General features: G+C 46.5%; 1 protein-coding gene across 1 annotated transcript in view; it reads left to right on the top strand.

The window, feature by feature from the left end:
• Positions 1 to 689: 689 nt before the first annotated feature.
• The window catches only part of PCSK1 (proprotein convertase subtilisin/kexin type 1), a 32705-nt gene continuing 18557 nt past the window's right edge, over positions 690 to 14837 (top strand). The window contains exons 1-6 of the mRNA XM_075411224.1: positions 690 to 869; positions 2710 to 2814; positions 6277 to 6387; positions 8649 to 8795; positions 9258 to 9334; positions 12840 to 12928. Coding sequence (XP_075267339.1) covers positions 690 to 869; positions 2710 to 2814; positions 6277 to 6387; positions 8649 to 8795; positions 9258 to 9334; positions 12840 to 12928 — 709 coding nt within the window. The remainder of the gene's footprint in view (positions 870 to 2709; positions 2815 to 6276; positions 6388 to 8648; positions 8796 to 9257; positions 9335 to 12839; positions 12929 to 14837) is intronic.

Raw genomic sequence — 14837 nt, 5'->3', positions numbered from 1 at the left:
GGTCGGAAAACATGGAAATAAATATTAAAAAAAAAAAAAATCGAGTAACTGCGGGGAAAACTGCAACGTGCGAACCACCGGATGAGGTTTTTAAAAAAAAAGAAAATTTAAAAAATATTTTGAAATGAGTAGTTGTGCCTCGGGATGAGGAATTTTGGGGTGCCGATGGAGGCCGGGTACCTGCGGCGAGCCGGGAGCGCCGGGGAACGGGCGGGGGGTCCCGGGTGATTAGCTTAATTGGAAAGGCGTCTCCGGGCGGGGGGCGCCGAGCCCACCCGCGGAGGGGCCCGGCGGGAGCGGGGGCCGCGCTGCGGGCTCCCCTGCGGCGCTCGGGGCGGCTCGGCGGGGGTTGAGGGGGTGTGGGGGGGAAGCGGCCCCCGTTCCCCGTCCCCCGGGAGCGCTTCGCCCCCGCCCGCTCGCCTCAGCGCACGCCCCCCCCCCCCCCCCCCCCGGGGAGCTACCCCCCGCCCCCGGCTCGGGGGCCAGGTACACTTGACGTCAGGATGGCTGTCGTCGTTTTGACGTGTAAACACTCATTTCCATCCCGGCTCCGGAGGGTCCGGGCGCCGCGCAGCCCCAGGCAGCCGATCCGAGCCGATCCGAGCCGAGCCGCGCCGGCAGGCAGCGACCCGCTCCGCGCCGCCGCCCCGCTCCCCCCCCCCCCCCCCGCCGCAGCCCGCCCCGCGGCCATGGACGGGCGCCGCCGCGCCGGGCGGTGCGCGGCCCTGGCGCTGCTGGCCGCCTGCTGCCTGGCCAGCGGCGGCAGCGCCGAGCGGCAGTTCCTCAACGAGTGGGCGGCGGAGGTGCCGGCGGGCCCCGACGCCGCCAGGGCCATCGCGGAGGAGCTGGACTACGACCTGGTGGGGCAGGTACGGGGATCCCTTCGCGCCCTCTCCAGGGATGGCTGTGCGTGAGGCGACCGGGCAGCGCCGGGCAGGGCACCCGTGCGGCCCCTGAGGGGATCAGGCAGGGACCAGGCAGGGCACCCCACTCTCCCTGAGGGGACCGGGCAGGGCACCCGTGTGGTCCCTGAGGGGACCGGGCACTGCACCCCGCTGTCCCTGAGGAGCTCCGGGCAGGGCACCCGTGTGCTGTCCCTGAGGGGGCCGGGCAGGGCACCCAAATGCTCCCTGAGGGGATCAGGCAGGGACTAGGCAGGGCACCCCACTCTCCCTGAGGGGACCGGGCAGGGCACCCATGTGCTGTCCCTGAGGGGACCGGGCAGGGCACCCGTGTGGTCCCTGAGGGGACCGGGCACTGCACCCCGCTGTCCCTGAGGAGCTCCGGGCAGGGCACCCATGTGCTGTCCCTGAGGGGGCCGGGCAGGGACCAGGCAGGGCACCCCGCTGTCCCTGAGGGGACTGGGCAGGGCGGGCAGGGCACCCTGGCTCTGCCTGAAGGGGTCGGGCAGGGCACCCATGTGCTCCCTGAGGAGACCGGGCAGGGACCTATAAGGGCACCCCGCTCTCCCTGAGGGAACCAGGCACTGCGTCCCGTTATCCCTGCGAGGGACCGGGCAGGGCAGCCCGCTGTCCCTGAGGGGATCAGGCAGGGCACCCCGCTGTCCCTGAGGGGATCGGGCAGGGCACCCGTGTGCTCCCTGAGGGGATCGGCCAGGGACCAGGCAGGGCACCCCACTGTCCCTGAGGGGGCTGGACAGGGCACCCCACTGTCCCTGAGGGAACCGGGCACTGCGTCCCGTTATCCCTGCGAGGGACCGGGCAGGGCACCCCGCTCTGCCTGAGGGGACCACGCAGGGCACCCCGCTGTCCCTGCGGGGACCGGGCAGGGCACCCCGCTGTCACCGAGGGGATCAGGCAGGGCACCCCGCTGTCCCTGCGGGGACCGGGCAGGGCACCCCGCTGTCCCCGAGGGGATCAGGCAGGGCACCCCGCTGTGCCTGCGGGGACCGGGCAGCGCGTCCCGACTCTCCCCGCGGGGTCCGCGCAGGGGGAGGGCGCGGGCAGTCCCGTCCCCGCACCGCCCCCCCCGATCCTTCCCCCCCCCCCCCCCCCCGGCGGCTCCGTCACCGCCGCGGGGCTCCTCTCCCGCAGGGCCCTCCGGGCGCTCTTTCGGGATGCCGCGACGTCAGCGCTGTCAGGGATGAGTAACCGACCCCGGGCGTGATGCGTCGCGCCCCGGTGGGTCTGGCCCTGCTCCCCGCCGCCGGTGTCAGACGGGCCCTGCTCGGGAAGAGGGGTGCTTCGAGGCGGCGGGGTGCAGCCGGCTCTCCGGGCGTCCGGCCACCGCGCAGGTGAGAACGCCAGTTCTGTAGGTGCCGGTTTACAAACCCCCATCCCGCAGCGAGGTTTGTGAGGCCGCACGGAGCTTTTCACACCCGTTCAGCTGAATCCCAGTAGGAGCGGGCAGCGCTGGCGTGTGGCCATGCGTAAAACCTGTCCCTCGAAATGTGTCCCTGAGTGTACTGGTCACTCACACAAGCACTGCGTTACCGAGTGCTGTGGCATTAATGATTGCTTCCTCACTAGGTTAAGTGAAATTGCTCCCCCAGTTTCTCCTGGCAGCACACTGACTGTGATAAGCACTTCTTACTTGAAGAATACTTTAGTTTAAAATGCCTGAAGGATAGTTTCTTGCTCTTTCCTTTCCTCTTTTAAGCAGAACTAATTCGATCAGGTTGTGGTTGTTGATATTTGTTTCCAGTGGGGAAATACCTCTTGATGGTTAAAGTACGCCTCTGTCTTACAGATCGGATCACTCAAAAATCACTACCTATTCAGACACAAAAGCCATCCAAGACGGTCTCGAAGAAGTGCCATTCATATCACTAAAAGACTTTCTGATGATGAGCGGGTGAGCGTTACGTTCTCTTTCGTGCCCTCTGTTTATCTGTCTCCTGATTGCTAGCATTGTAATGAGGTCACAGGCAAGCTTTACTCGTTCTGCAAGTCTAATATATTCAGCCATCCATACTCGTGCTGAATAATACTTTATTATTCTGTCATTAACAGGCAGAATCTGACCCTCTCTTCCTGTATTTTTTGCAAGTGCTTTCCAAATTAAGATTTAAGATATGCAGCATTGCAGAGGCTGGAATTTCAGATGTCGATGTGTTGCTGATGAAAATACGAACGAGAAACCACAGGGCTCGATTCAGAGTAAAAATCCATAGATGCAGTTAGTTTAATCAGGCCACGTCTGTGCAATTACCATGGGAATTAGGTTTGATTTAAAGTGACTGAATACGAAAAAAAAATAGAGAGGTGGAAACGGCTGAGGTTTTGCTGGATTTGCTTTGTCTGTGACAAGCTAAGAAGCCTTTCCTTAAGGATCCATCACACGTTCGAGACTTGTGGTTGTTTGGTGCACTGGGATCCCACTGCAGTCAGAGAACAGGCACGCTGGAGAGCTGGGGCTCTAAGGCACGGTCCACTGGTGAAGCAGACCCCCCATTGGTTTAACTTTATTTAGGAGAGGAGCATGTCGGTTTGTAAACATACGGAGAAAGTGGGGCGGGTGGCAAATTTAGAGGAACAGACCACAATGCTGTCAGCCCGTCTTAAAAACAGTTTCTGGTAAATCTCAGAACAACAGAATCTGATTTCAAGTCATCATTACTGCAGCAATCGTAGTCAAAATATGAGCAGTTCTGAAACATGAAGTAACCTGGTTGTGAAAACCAGCAATTTGTCATATGTGGACAAATCACTTCAGAACGAGTAATTGGTTATATGGATGTTTCAGATGCAAATGTCATCTAGGAGGGAATATGCTATGAGTAGCTAGAAGAATTAAACAAGGGGGTGAGACAGGGTATTTGTTTAGCCTGTGCTGTTTCAAAACTGTATGCTCCCATCTATGCCCTTGCAAACATTGCTTTTAACAGTTAAAGTTTTCTAGGCAAAATCATTCTAAATGGGGCATGTTCAAAACCACAGCTCTAGTGTAAATTAGTGTTCTCATTTATACCCATAGCTATGATCAGATGTTCAATGCCATCGTAGTATGATGTTCAGGAGCAGAATATTGGTTGCAGTTCCTCCCTTTTTTGGACTTTGAATGCATCTCTTACAGAGGGAAGCATGACGATGTTTAATACACCAAATTCTAATGTCATAAGAAGAATGGAAGCAGTTGTGTTGCACAAATCACTGCCAAACATTATTGCAGACTTACATACTTAGATCCAAAAACAGAGCTTCAAAGTGCTGCAGGTGATTTGCTAAATTTACTCCCAATTTCCCTTGTATTTACCATCTAGTATGCAAATTAACTATGTGAATGAATGAGATGTAATTATGTCATTATGTAAGTATATAAACACAAAGCAATCATGTAATGCTGTGTAGTTATACATGGACCTTTGCTCCAAAGAGCTACTCTTCTTCAGCAGCAGCCTATTTAAAAAGATTTAAATTCAGTCTTTAAAAAGACAGAGAGAAGGGAATCCTGCTTTCGTTTGTATAATGCCTTCATGAATTTTACGGTATGTTAAGTGTGAAAGCTGGGGTAAAACTTGGCTCGAATCTGAGTATTTGTCTGCTTCCTATAGATGTCCCAGTGTTTGTTGTAAAACAGATAAAGGCTGTGAATATATTGAAAGGATATAATTACCTGGTTCCTTAACTTCTTACAGTATTTGCGCTGGCTTCCAAATCTACTTTCTCGCAAGAGACCTGAATCAAGATTATTTTCACTGCTTTCTATGTCAGTGACCGGAGATTTGGCACAGGGCCTTCAGCTCTTGCCGTAGATGGACGGTTTGAACCTCACCCAGCTGCTGAGTGACAAACGTTTGGCTTGTTTATCTGACATATGTGCTTGGTGGTTTCGGCTCATTTCCCTCAGTGCAGTTGTCCATGTCGAAAAAAATAACAAGGATGGAAGTTGTCAGTTGTTAATTACTGTTGGGTGATGAAGAGGCCAAGCTTTGCTGTGGGCAGGGAGGAGAGATAAAGGTAATTGCTCTAACCTGTGCACAAGTATGTATGGCCCTGGATATCAACAGCGCAGTTTAAAATACTTATACCTGCACGGGTAGATTTGTCTTCTGTGACTTCCTATGGTTTGTAGGGGGGTTTAGCACTAAATATAGAGCAAAGTGAATAGCATGAGAAAGCTTTCAGTAAACACGCCTGGTGTAGCTACCATTTTTAAGGGTTTATGTTCTTGTAGTGAATTTTCATTAGGCTGTCACTAGAAAATTGTACTTTAACCAAATCGATACTTTTTCTAATCACTATAATTTCTGAGTCACTCTTATTATTGTGTTGTATATGGTGATAGATGTAAGGACCATAAAGCCATTAGAGAAAAATAGCCAGTAGAGAAAAATAATTAAATCTATTCAGACATTTAAAGCAAAAGGCTAGATCCAAGGCGTCCTCCACTTGAGGCTGACAGCAGGGTCGAGGCAATCTACTGAACCTGCTCGTCCGGCAATTGGGGTGAAAAGCACCAGCTTGATCTGGGTCAGAGTGACCGTCCAGGTACTAGCAATGAATAACGTTTTATTCCCACTTCCAAAAGGAGCGCACAGCACGGAGAGAGGTATCGGAATCAGGATTTGATTTGCACTGGGTTTAGTAATGCGTTCAGGGAAACAAAGCGGGATACGCTTCTAAAATGCCGCGCACACTTTTAAAATGCAGCGTGGTGACTTAGAGATTGCTGTGTCCATGCACAAATGCTGTGCAACTCATTGTACTGATGCTTTAGCAAAACTCACAGAAGCGTTTCGGCTTTCGGTTGCCTGAAGTGGAATTATGCCAGTGATGAAGTTAGTCCAATATTCATAGCTTACTAATTGATCGCACTTCAAAACATCACTGGGAAGGAGACTTGAAGGTCCAGCTGGGCTGCGGGTAACAGCATTATTATGATTGCTAGACTAAAGCCAGAGATAATCTTTCTCCTTTCCCTTTAGCTCCCTGTAGAAACAGGCATTAAAATGTATGTAGAAGAAAGAAGCAGGCTGTGGTTTTGCTTGTTTTGGTAACCACCACTGCTTAGATAGCCTTCTAACCATACTACACGTTTGACATAAAAGCCTGCATTGTGTGGCACTCACAGGAGTTCTACTGTGAACTTGTACTTGATTTTTTAATGAATTGATTCTGTGGCATCGTGATTTCACCAAGTCCTCTGCCCCAAAGTACACTGTACTACAGTATACGTAATCCTCCCCTCTGCACTAAACATTATTCATTTTGCTTTAGGCATCAAGATTTTGCTGTGTAAGGAAACTCCTTACCCTCTAGGCTAAGAAAGTCCTAACCTATAGAGGCTTACTTGTATTTATACAAATAATTGTAGGTGTCATGGGCAGAGCAGCAATATGAAAAAAAGCGAACTAAGCGTGCCACCGTGACAGACTCAGCAGAAAATCTGTTCAATGATCCTATGTGGAATCAGCAGTGGTATCTGGTAAGAATTCATTTTGTTGTGGAACTGGGGATGGTGAATTTCGGTTGTGCTATCAGCTGTGTTGTGTCACTTGTATCAGAGTGATTGCACTGAAGGGAGTAAATGACGAGTCCCTCTCATTAGCATATGCTATAAAAATGAGAGATTTCTGTGGTAATATTTCCAGGCAATCTTCTGTTTTCTTTGAAGCGTCGTTTGTGCAAAGATTTGAAAAGCCAATTCAGCTGCTGCGTAGGGTGGGGTTTGGTATTAGAAAGCAGTGTTAACAGATAAAAGCTACGTTTATGATAATTTTAAAATATTTGCTGTTGGCATATAAGAATTCCCTTGTCTGGTGTGAAGCTGGCCATGTATCCTTTAGTAAAATTGTTAGTGCAGAGTGCATACTCGAGACGAAAACAAAAGCATATGTGTGCGTGTGACAAGCACCCTCAGCCACTTCGGCTAGGATTTAAAGGGAAGAGAGTCTCAACAGCTTACATGTTCAAAACCTCAGCGAAAAGAAATTTTCTGACCTCTATAGTTTCTGTCTTCATGTGACAACTCGGAAGTAACAGCTGATCATTTATGTTTTACATGGTTTCTTTCGAGAGTCTGTATTTCCACTGTGGGTCTAGCTGTACCTTCAGTCTAGGCTTCATTGCTTTCACTCAGAATAGAGATGGGATTAAAGGTGAGTGTAGCAAACCAAAAAGAAAGGTCAAGCACAAATGTGGCCCGAGTGGCTAGAAGTACCTTTCTCTTCTTCAGTTCAGCTTGGAGAAAACAGACCAAACTCTAGCCTGTTTGTGTAATGCTTTGCCCTCTTTTTCCTTTGTTTGAGCCTGGAAAAATAAACTGTAAACCGCATAGCATAAAATATTTCCATGAAGATTCCTGCAGACTTCAATATAAAAAATGGTTATCTTTAAGAATTTGATTTTTTCTTGAAGCTGAGTATCTGTTTGCTTCTTTGCCTGTTTCAAATAGGAAGCAGGAAATTTCCTAGCTGTCTATATTGGACAAATACACAAGCACACACGGAGTTCAGAAAAGCAGTTTTGTGAAAAAAAGCCCCAGTGTCTTGCTCTCCAGGAGATATAGTTTCTGTTCCTACCTTTCTGTCGTTTTCACTTCTTTTCCCTGTAGTTTTTTGACATGAGAAACAGAAACATGATGCTTACTCTTGTTTGCAGTGCACCTTGAATTTCTTCTGGTTAAATGCATAAATGTGTTAAATGCTTTCTTCCAAAATTTGTTCCTCGCCTTGTAGTAAAAAACTTATTTTTGCCTTATTATTGTGATTTGATGGGAACAGTTTTTAGCTCTATTCAGTGGATCTTCACACATCACCAGAAAAAATGATTATTTGATGGATTCTAGAGAACAAAACTTGAAACCTCAAATAATTCCCTGAACAGCAGCAGTCAGAAGAGAAAGCATAAAATGAAAGAAAGGCCATTCCCGTAAAAAAAATCTTTTTCTAAACCTTACATTGTATGCAACATTCCTTTGGAAGTAAAGAAATGAAAAACCTGCCATCAACTAATGTAATTATGCACAGAGAAACAGAAAGAAAATGCTTTTTTTTACACCATTTTTTTTTATGAGGATTGTAAGCAAGCTTTTGAAATTAGATGTATGTACTGCACATTTAATATTAGAGAGGAAAAATGACCCATTTCGGAGCTGCTCTTCAAAGAACTTGCTGTAGAAGAGAAGGCTGTAGATGATTCATGCTTCCAGTTGATTTACTGCAGGAACAGTAATGAGGGTAGTAAACAGAAAGTTGTGATTCAGCACAGTTGTTCCTAACCAAACGACTACCTTAATTGTTTTATCCATTAATTATTTTGCTCTGGCTAACTTGAACATCAAAGGAGAAAACACATTTGGAGAAAACGCGGCTCACTGTACTGGGGGGTTCTGTCTTGGCTTCTCATCAAGTGAAAACAACAAACATTAGCGGGTCTGATTATTAACTCATCGTTCCAAGGTTCATCTGTACATCCGTACCACTCCCGTGTTACTGCTGCCTACCTCTGATAAATAAAAGACACTCTTTGTTCGGAGAGGGTCTTCCAGGATCTGCAAGTAATGGGGTAAATCTTTCAGTGCTACAAGTATTTAAAGTGTTATTTTTATTTTATATTTGTAAAATTTGAGGCAAATATGCAAGTTCAGGCTGGGATGATTTAGAGCACCCTTAAAAAACGACTTGGGATCTGTGTAGTGTAAATGGATAGAAGTGTTGATGTATTTTATTCCTTACTGTCCCCCAGCAAGATACAAGAATAACTCCATCCCTGCCCAAACTGGATCTCCATGTTATTCCTGTATGGCAAAAAGGCATTACAGGCAAGGGTGTTGTCATCACAGTACTGGACGATGGCTTGGAGTGGAATCACACTGACATCTACACTAACTATGTAAGTTTGGACATTAGAATGCCATGGAATAAATTAATCAGTTATAAATTTGATATAGGGATGCTCTTGTCCAGCTTGCTGTCAGTTCTGTAAGTCAGCTCCTGCAGTACAGAGACTGAAATATTTGCCTTAGGCAGAATTTGGAACCTGGTCGGTGTCACAGGAATCCGAATGTTACTTAGCAATGATAGCAGGGGTTTTTTTGCTGTTTTTTTTTTTTTTTTTCTCACGATAGATTTAATTTCCAGGCATGTTAGAATACAGTGGTTTAATGCTGTGTTATTAAAGCTCCTTGAAAAATTTATGGAATCATTAATGCCTGCTGAATTCTACCAACTTGATGGCTGTCAGCAAGAGCCACACCAAATAAATACAGACTCTAGAACCCATTTTGTTACACATTTTAAAATGCATTGTTTAGTTGTCTGATTTAATTCTGTCTTGTTTTTTTTTCAAATGTAGGATCCCCAGGCAAGTTATGATTTCAATGACAACGATCATGATCCCTTTCCTAGATATGACCCAACAAACGAAAACAAGTGAGTAGCCTCCCAGTTGTGCGCAGAGAACAAAACAGTACATTATTAATTTGTCTGTTAGAACATGCAAATACAGAAACATCTATGTATGTCCCCTATGACAATTATATAATAAAAGGAAGCATTTGTGTGACAGAGTCAGAGGATGGTTGAGGCTGGAAGGGACCCCTGAAGTTTGTGTGGTCCAATCCCCCTGCCTGACCAGGCAGACCTAGAGCCGGTTGCCCAGGACCATGTCTAGATGACTTTTGCGTATTTCTGAGGAGGTAGACTCCACAACCACCCTGGCAAACCTGTGCCAGTGTTTTGCCACCCTCACAGCAAAAAAGTGTTTCCTGATGTTGGGAAGGAGCCTCCCAGGTTTCAGTTTGCACGAAGATTTGCACGCACCATTGACACAAACACTGGAAACTAAGGAAATTATATTCCCAGATGAAAAGCTTCATAAATGTAATCTTCCTATAATGACCTGAACTTCTTTGTATGTGTAAAGTACTGATATGTTTCTGTAAGTTGAAGGGAGCATTCTGTTCATGTCACTGTGTGTGTTCTAGAGTGATACCTCCCTAAGCAGATTTTGACTTCAGTTCTCTGCTTTGCACTGGGAATTTTAAAAGAACGTGTCTCCTCTGAAGGGCTCTAGAAGAGACTGTGTCTTAGAGGAACCTACTAAGAAATCCATCCCTTCAGATCAGCTTTTGTTTCCCAATGTTTTCCAGCTGTTTTCCAATGTTGGTAGCACCTTTTGGACCAATGGAACAGCTTCTAGCTCGGTGCACACCATCACACGTGAAGTCATGCTTCTGACCTCCTCTCGTGTGGGTATGAGACGTGGTCAGACACTGGAGGAGGATACATTCACTCCTGGGACAACCTTTCTGTCTCTTCTGAGGCATATAGAAGCTTATTTAGACCAGTTTTGGCCTAAATATCCTCAAGGTAATAACCTAGGAAGTTTCAAAAGGCTTGAACACAAGACAACCAGCCAGTTCACTTGGTGGACCTGTGGGATTTTTTTTGATGCCCTCGCTAGAGCTACCCCTTTGGTACTGTGTGGAACATCTTGATGGGCCTGTCGCACCTAGGCTTATCCATGTTAGTTCAGGGAGCGATTTTGTCCATCAGAAAGAGAAGAGAATGGACCTCTTTAGAAACTGGTACACAGAAGAAGTCAATTTCTTAAACCAATTAGGATGCTGCTACTCGAGAAATATACAGTAAGAAACTGATGCACTGTCACTCCAATCTTCAAAAAGGGCAAGAAGGAGAACCCAGGGAACTACAGGCCAGTCAGCCTCACCTCCATCCCGGGAAAAGTGATGGAGCAGCTTATCCTGGAGGTAATCAACAAGCAAGTGGAGGAAAAGAAGGTTATCAGGAGTAGTCAGCATGGATTCACCAAGGGGGAATCATGCCTGACCAATCTGATAGCCTTCTACAATGACATGACTGGCTGGGTAGATGAAGGGAGAGCCGTGGATGTTGTCTACCTCAACTTCAGCAAGGCTTTCGACACAGTCTCCCATAACATCCTCCTAGGGAAGGTCAGGAAGTATGGGCTGGATGAGTGGACAGTGAGGTGCACGAGAACTGGCTGAATGGCAGAACTCAGAGGGTTGTCATCAGCGGCGCTGAGTCTAGTTGGAGGCCGGTAACTAGTGGTGTCCCTCAGGGGTCAGTACTGGGCCCAGCCTTGTTTAACTTCTTCATCAACGACCTGGATGAAGAGTTAGAATGTACCCTCAGCAAATTTGCTGATGACACCAAACTGGGAGGAGTGGTGGATACACCAGAAGGCTGTGCTGCCATTCAGCGTGACCTGGATGGGCTGGAGAGCTGAGCAGAGAGGAACCTGATGAGGTTCAACAAAGGCAAATGCAGGGTCCTGCACCTGGGGAGGAACAACCCCATGCACCAGTACAGGCTTGGGGTGGACCTGCTGGAGAGCAGCTCTGCGGAGAGGGACCTGGGTGTCCTGGTGGACGACGGGTTAACCATGAGCCAGCAGTGTGCCCTGGCTGCCAAGAAAGCCAATGGCATTCTGGGATGCATTAGGAGGAGTGTGGGCAGCAGGTCGAGGGAGGTTCTCCTTCCCCTCTACTCTGCCCTAGTGAGGCCCCATCTGCAGTACTGTGTCCAGTTCTGGGCTCCCCAGTTCAAGAAAGACGAGGAGCTACTGGAGAGAGTCCAGTGGAGGGCTACGAGGATTGTGAGGGGACTGGAGCATCTCTCCTAGGAGGAGAGGCTGAGGGAGCTGGGCTTGTTCAGCCTGGAGAAGAGAAGGCTGCGAGGGGACCTAACATATACTTACAAATATCTGCAGGGTGGGTGTCAGGAGGATGGGGCCAGACTCTTTCCAGTGGTGCCCAGTGACAGGACAAGGGGCAATGGGCACAAACTGAAGCAGAGGAAGCTCCAGCTGAACATGAGGAAGAACTTCTTCCCTCTGAGGGTGACGGAGCCCTGGCCCAGGCTGCCCAGGGAGGTTGTGGAGTCTCCTTCTCTGGAGATATTCAAGCCCCACCTGGACGCGGTGCTGTGCAGCCTGCTGTAGGTGACCCTGCTTGGGCAGGGGATTGGACTGGGTGACCCACAGAGGTCGCTTCCAACCCCTGCCATGCTGGGATTCTGTGATTCTGTGATTCTGTTCCCTATTTTCTGTCAGGAAATACAGTAGCATCTACAACATAAATTAGTGTGTGAGGAAAAAACCCGATCAACCAAAGGATAAATGTCCCATGAATAAGACATTTGAAAAATGACATTTCTACTTTGTTACAGTATTATATAAGAACAAGAAGCCACTATGCTCTTGTTTGAATGACATTATCTCTTAAATCTGCCTGTATTACCTCTAATCTTTATTAATAAGTAAATGGAATTCAGCCCAGAAGCATTCAAACACTTCATTGAATAACAACCTGTAGTATTAAATAACGCAACTCTCTTACAATTACACTTACATGAAGATTTTCTGCATTGTGGAATAAGAATCGCCTAAGGCAAAAAAATATTGCGTAGAAAATAGTTACAAGAAAAAGTTAGCAATGGTGAGGATGCTTTAAAGGCTAACTTTCTGAAACCCTAAATAAATGCAGTAATTAAAAAAAGAGTATCTAATTGTGTGATTAAAGAAGACTTGTGTCGTATTTCTGTCTGAAGAGGTTTAGCAGCTTCTTAGCCCCATACTTTTACGCTGCTTTTGCACTCTAATAAAACACTGGTATCTGATAGGTCTGTGGACCTCGGTGTGACTGAGATTAGGTATTTGTCATCTCATCACAGTGTTCTCTTGGTCATTAAGCAGGTAAAATTATGTTGATTGAGGGCTAAGAGAAACAAGTATTTTTATGTCATGTAGGTACAACTCAAAAGCTATTCAATAGCTGAGTTGCATTCGTTTAAAGGAAGGCTTCCACCAATTCAAGAAGGTCATTGATGAGTCTTTGTGTACATTACACAAAGATGTTATGAGATGTTGTTTGTTCTTACTGTATTTATTCAGGCATGGGACAAGGTGTGCAGGAGAAATTGCTATGCAAGCCAACAACAGAAAATGCGGAGTTGGAGTAGCCTACAATTCCAGAGTTGGAGGTAAGAAAACCTAAATAATTAGATGTCTAGTGTGAATGGAAATGAGACAGATCCTGGGAAGTGCTGAGCGTTTTCAGCTACCATTAATCTGAAATATGAGTGATTGGTCCTTGTGAGAAAACACCAATCTTGCAGTGTTAGGCTACAAAATCTTGTCTGGCGATAGCGCAAAGCATTACATCTATATGAGAGCATTTCTTGAATGTCAGCATACTTTCTGGAATTTGGTTATCAGCTGAATATAGGTGGAATATATAACAACAGAAACAATGGTATAGGTGGTGATTATGATTATAATAGTAATATTAATATTAATAATTGTAATAGTAATAGCAACAACCTATATTGTACCCAGAGATAAGTCTATATCTTCTAAGCAGTGCTGGACCCCTTGTAGTTGGTTATCCTGGAAAGAGGCGGCTTGGGGGAACAGAGGGATTGAGTAGAGTGAAAGTAAGAATATACAAATTTATACCTACCCTTGCTTGCAGGGTATTGTGTCCATCTACAAAATTGCATTCGAAAGGTCATATCAGTCAAGATACTCGAACTGCTGTGGTTTTTCTGTCAACAGCTTACTTCTCTACTATCATCATAAGTTAATTTTGAAAATAAGTAGTCTTGCTTGCCCGTCAATCAGTGTTGTCTTTTTTTTGTTTTTGCAGCGATGACTGAAAGTTTAATCCATTAGAGGTTTATGAAATACTCATGATCAAAGTATCAGTTGCAAATGGTTATTAAGCTCAGAGGAAGATACTTGCACAGTCCTGGTTTTTCCATTACTCCCTTTTTTCCTTTTGAATAAAGGGACGATGAGTGGCAATTGACACCCATAGCTGCCATTCCCACCATTTCAGTCTTATGTTTGTAGGTTCCCATTTACTCTACTGAGCTGTCATAGATGTCAGCTTTGCAGTCTGCCTTTGCCATAATGCATTATGCTGTTGTGCTTTGTTTAAAGAAAATATCTCACTCCTAAGACGAAGACGCCAAATTTTCAAAGCAGGGCAAAACGGATGACGCTACAAAGATGTCTGAACTCCTGCTGTGCCCATATTTTAAGGCATTTACATCTACAGAGAAAGTTCTTCCACAGTTATTTGCATATGCTCTGTGTTCATTTGCAAATGCAAACTACAGATCTGTGCAGGGTGATTTGTCTAGAAAAGGAAAATAACAGGAGGAAAAGCAGTCCAGAAATCCACGTTACCCAGAAAGCTGTGTATACCTGGGCGGGGGGGGAGGAGAAAGAATAGCAAACTCGAAAGAAATTGTAAGCTGTAACATATGACCAGCCTGATTATGATAGGGATGTAACAAAAATAAGTTCAAAGAGCAATGCAAGGCAGGAGAAGTCTTCAAAAGATTCAGAGAAATGTGGAGTGGCTAAACACTGGAAGGCTTTTTTGGTTTTCCAGGCTATACACGATTCATTTCTTCACAGGCTTGCTTTCTCCTATTTTTTTCCACGTCCGTGAAATGACACATTACACACTTCTATTTGACATTAGTTCAGGATGTCTTCTGTAAGTGGCTGTTTGCTGGTAGCGATTGCCATACTGGATAAATGCGGTGGTCCGCAGCCAATGCGTTCTCTCTGATAGTCAGCAATAGCTGCTTTAGGGAAAGAAACCCTGACATTTGGAATAGCTTGTTCTCTAACCTTCAGCATCAGAGGTTGGTTTGACTTTGTCTGGAGGGGTAAAACAAAAGATTCCATTCAAAATTTTTTGTTTCCCATGAAAATGCTGGCTTCAGTGATCCCGAGTATTCTCACTGGTTGCAGCAATGCCTGGCCCTATTCTGAAACCTTGATTAGTCTCTTCGGTACTTTGTGGCTGTGAATCCCGTAGGCTTTTCTGTGCACTGTGTGAAAAAAGTACTTCTTAATGATGCTTTTCAAAGTGAC

This window comes from Opisthocomus hoazin, chromosome Z (assembly GCF_030867145.1).
Source record: "Opisthocomus hoazin isolate bOpiHoa1 chromosome Z, bOpiHoa1.hap1, whole genome shotgun sequence".
NCBI lineage: Eukaryota > Metazoa > Chordata > Aves > Opisthocomiformes > Opisthocomidae > Opisthocomus > Opisthocomus hoazin.
This window is presented reverse-complemented; position numbering and strand designations above follow the sequence as displayed.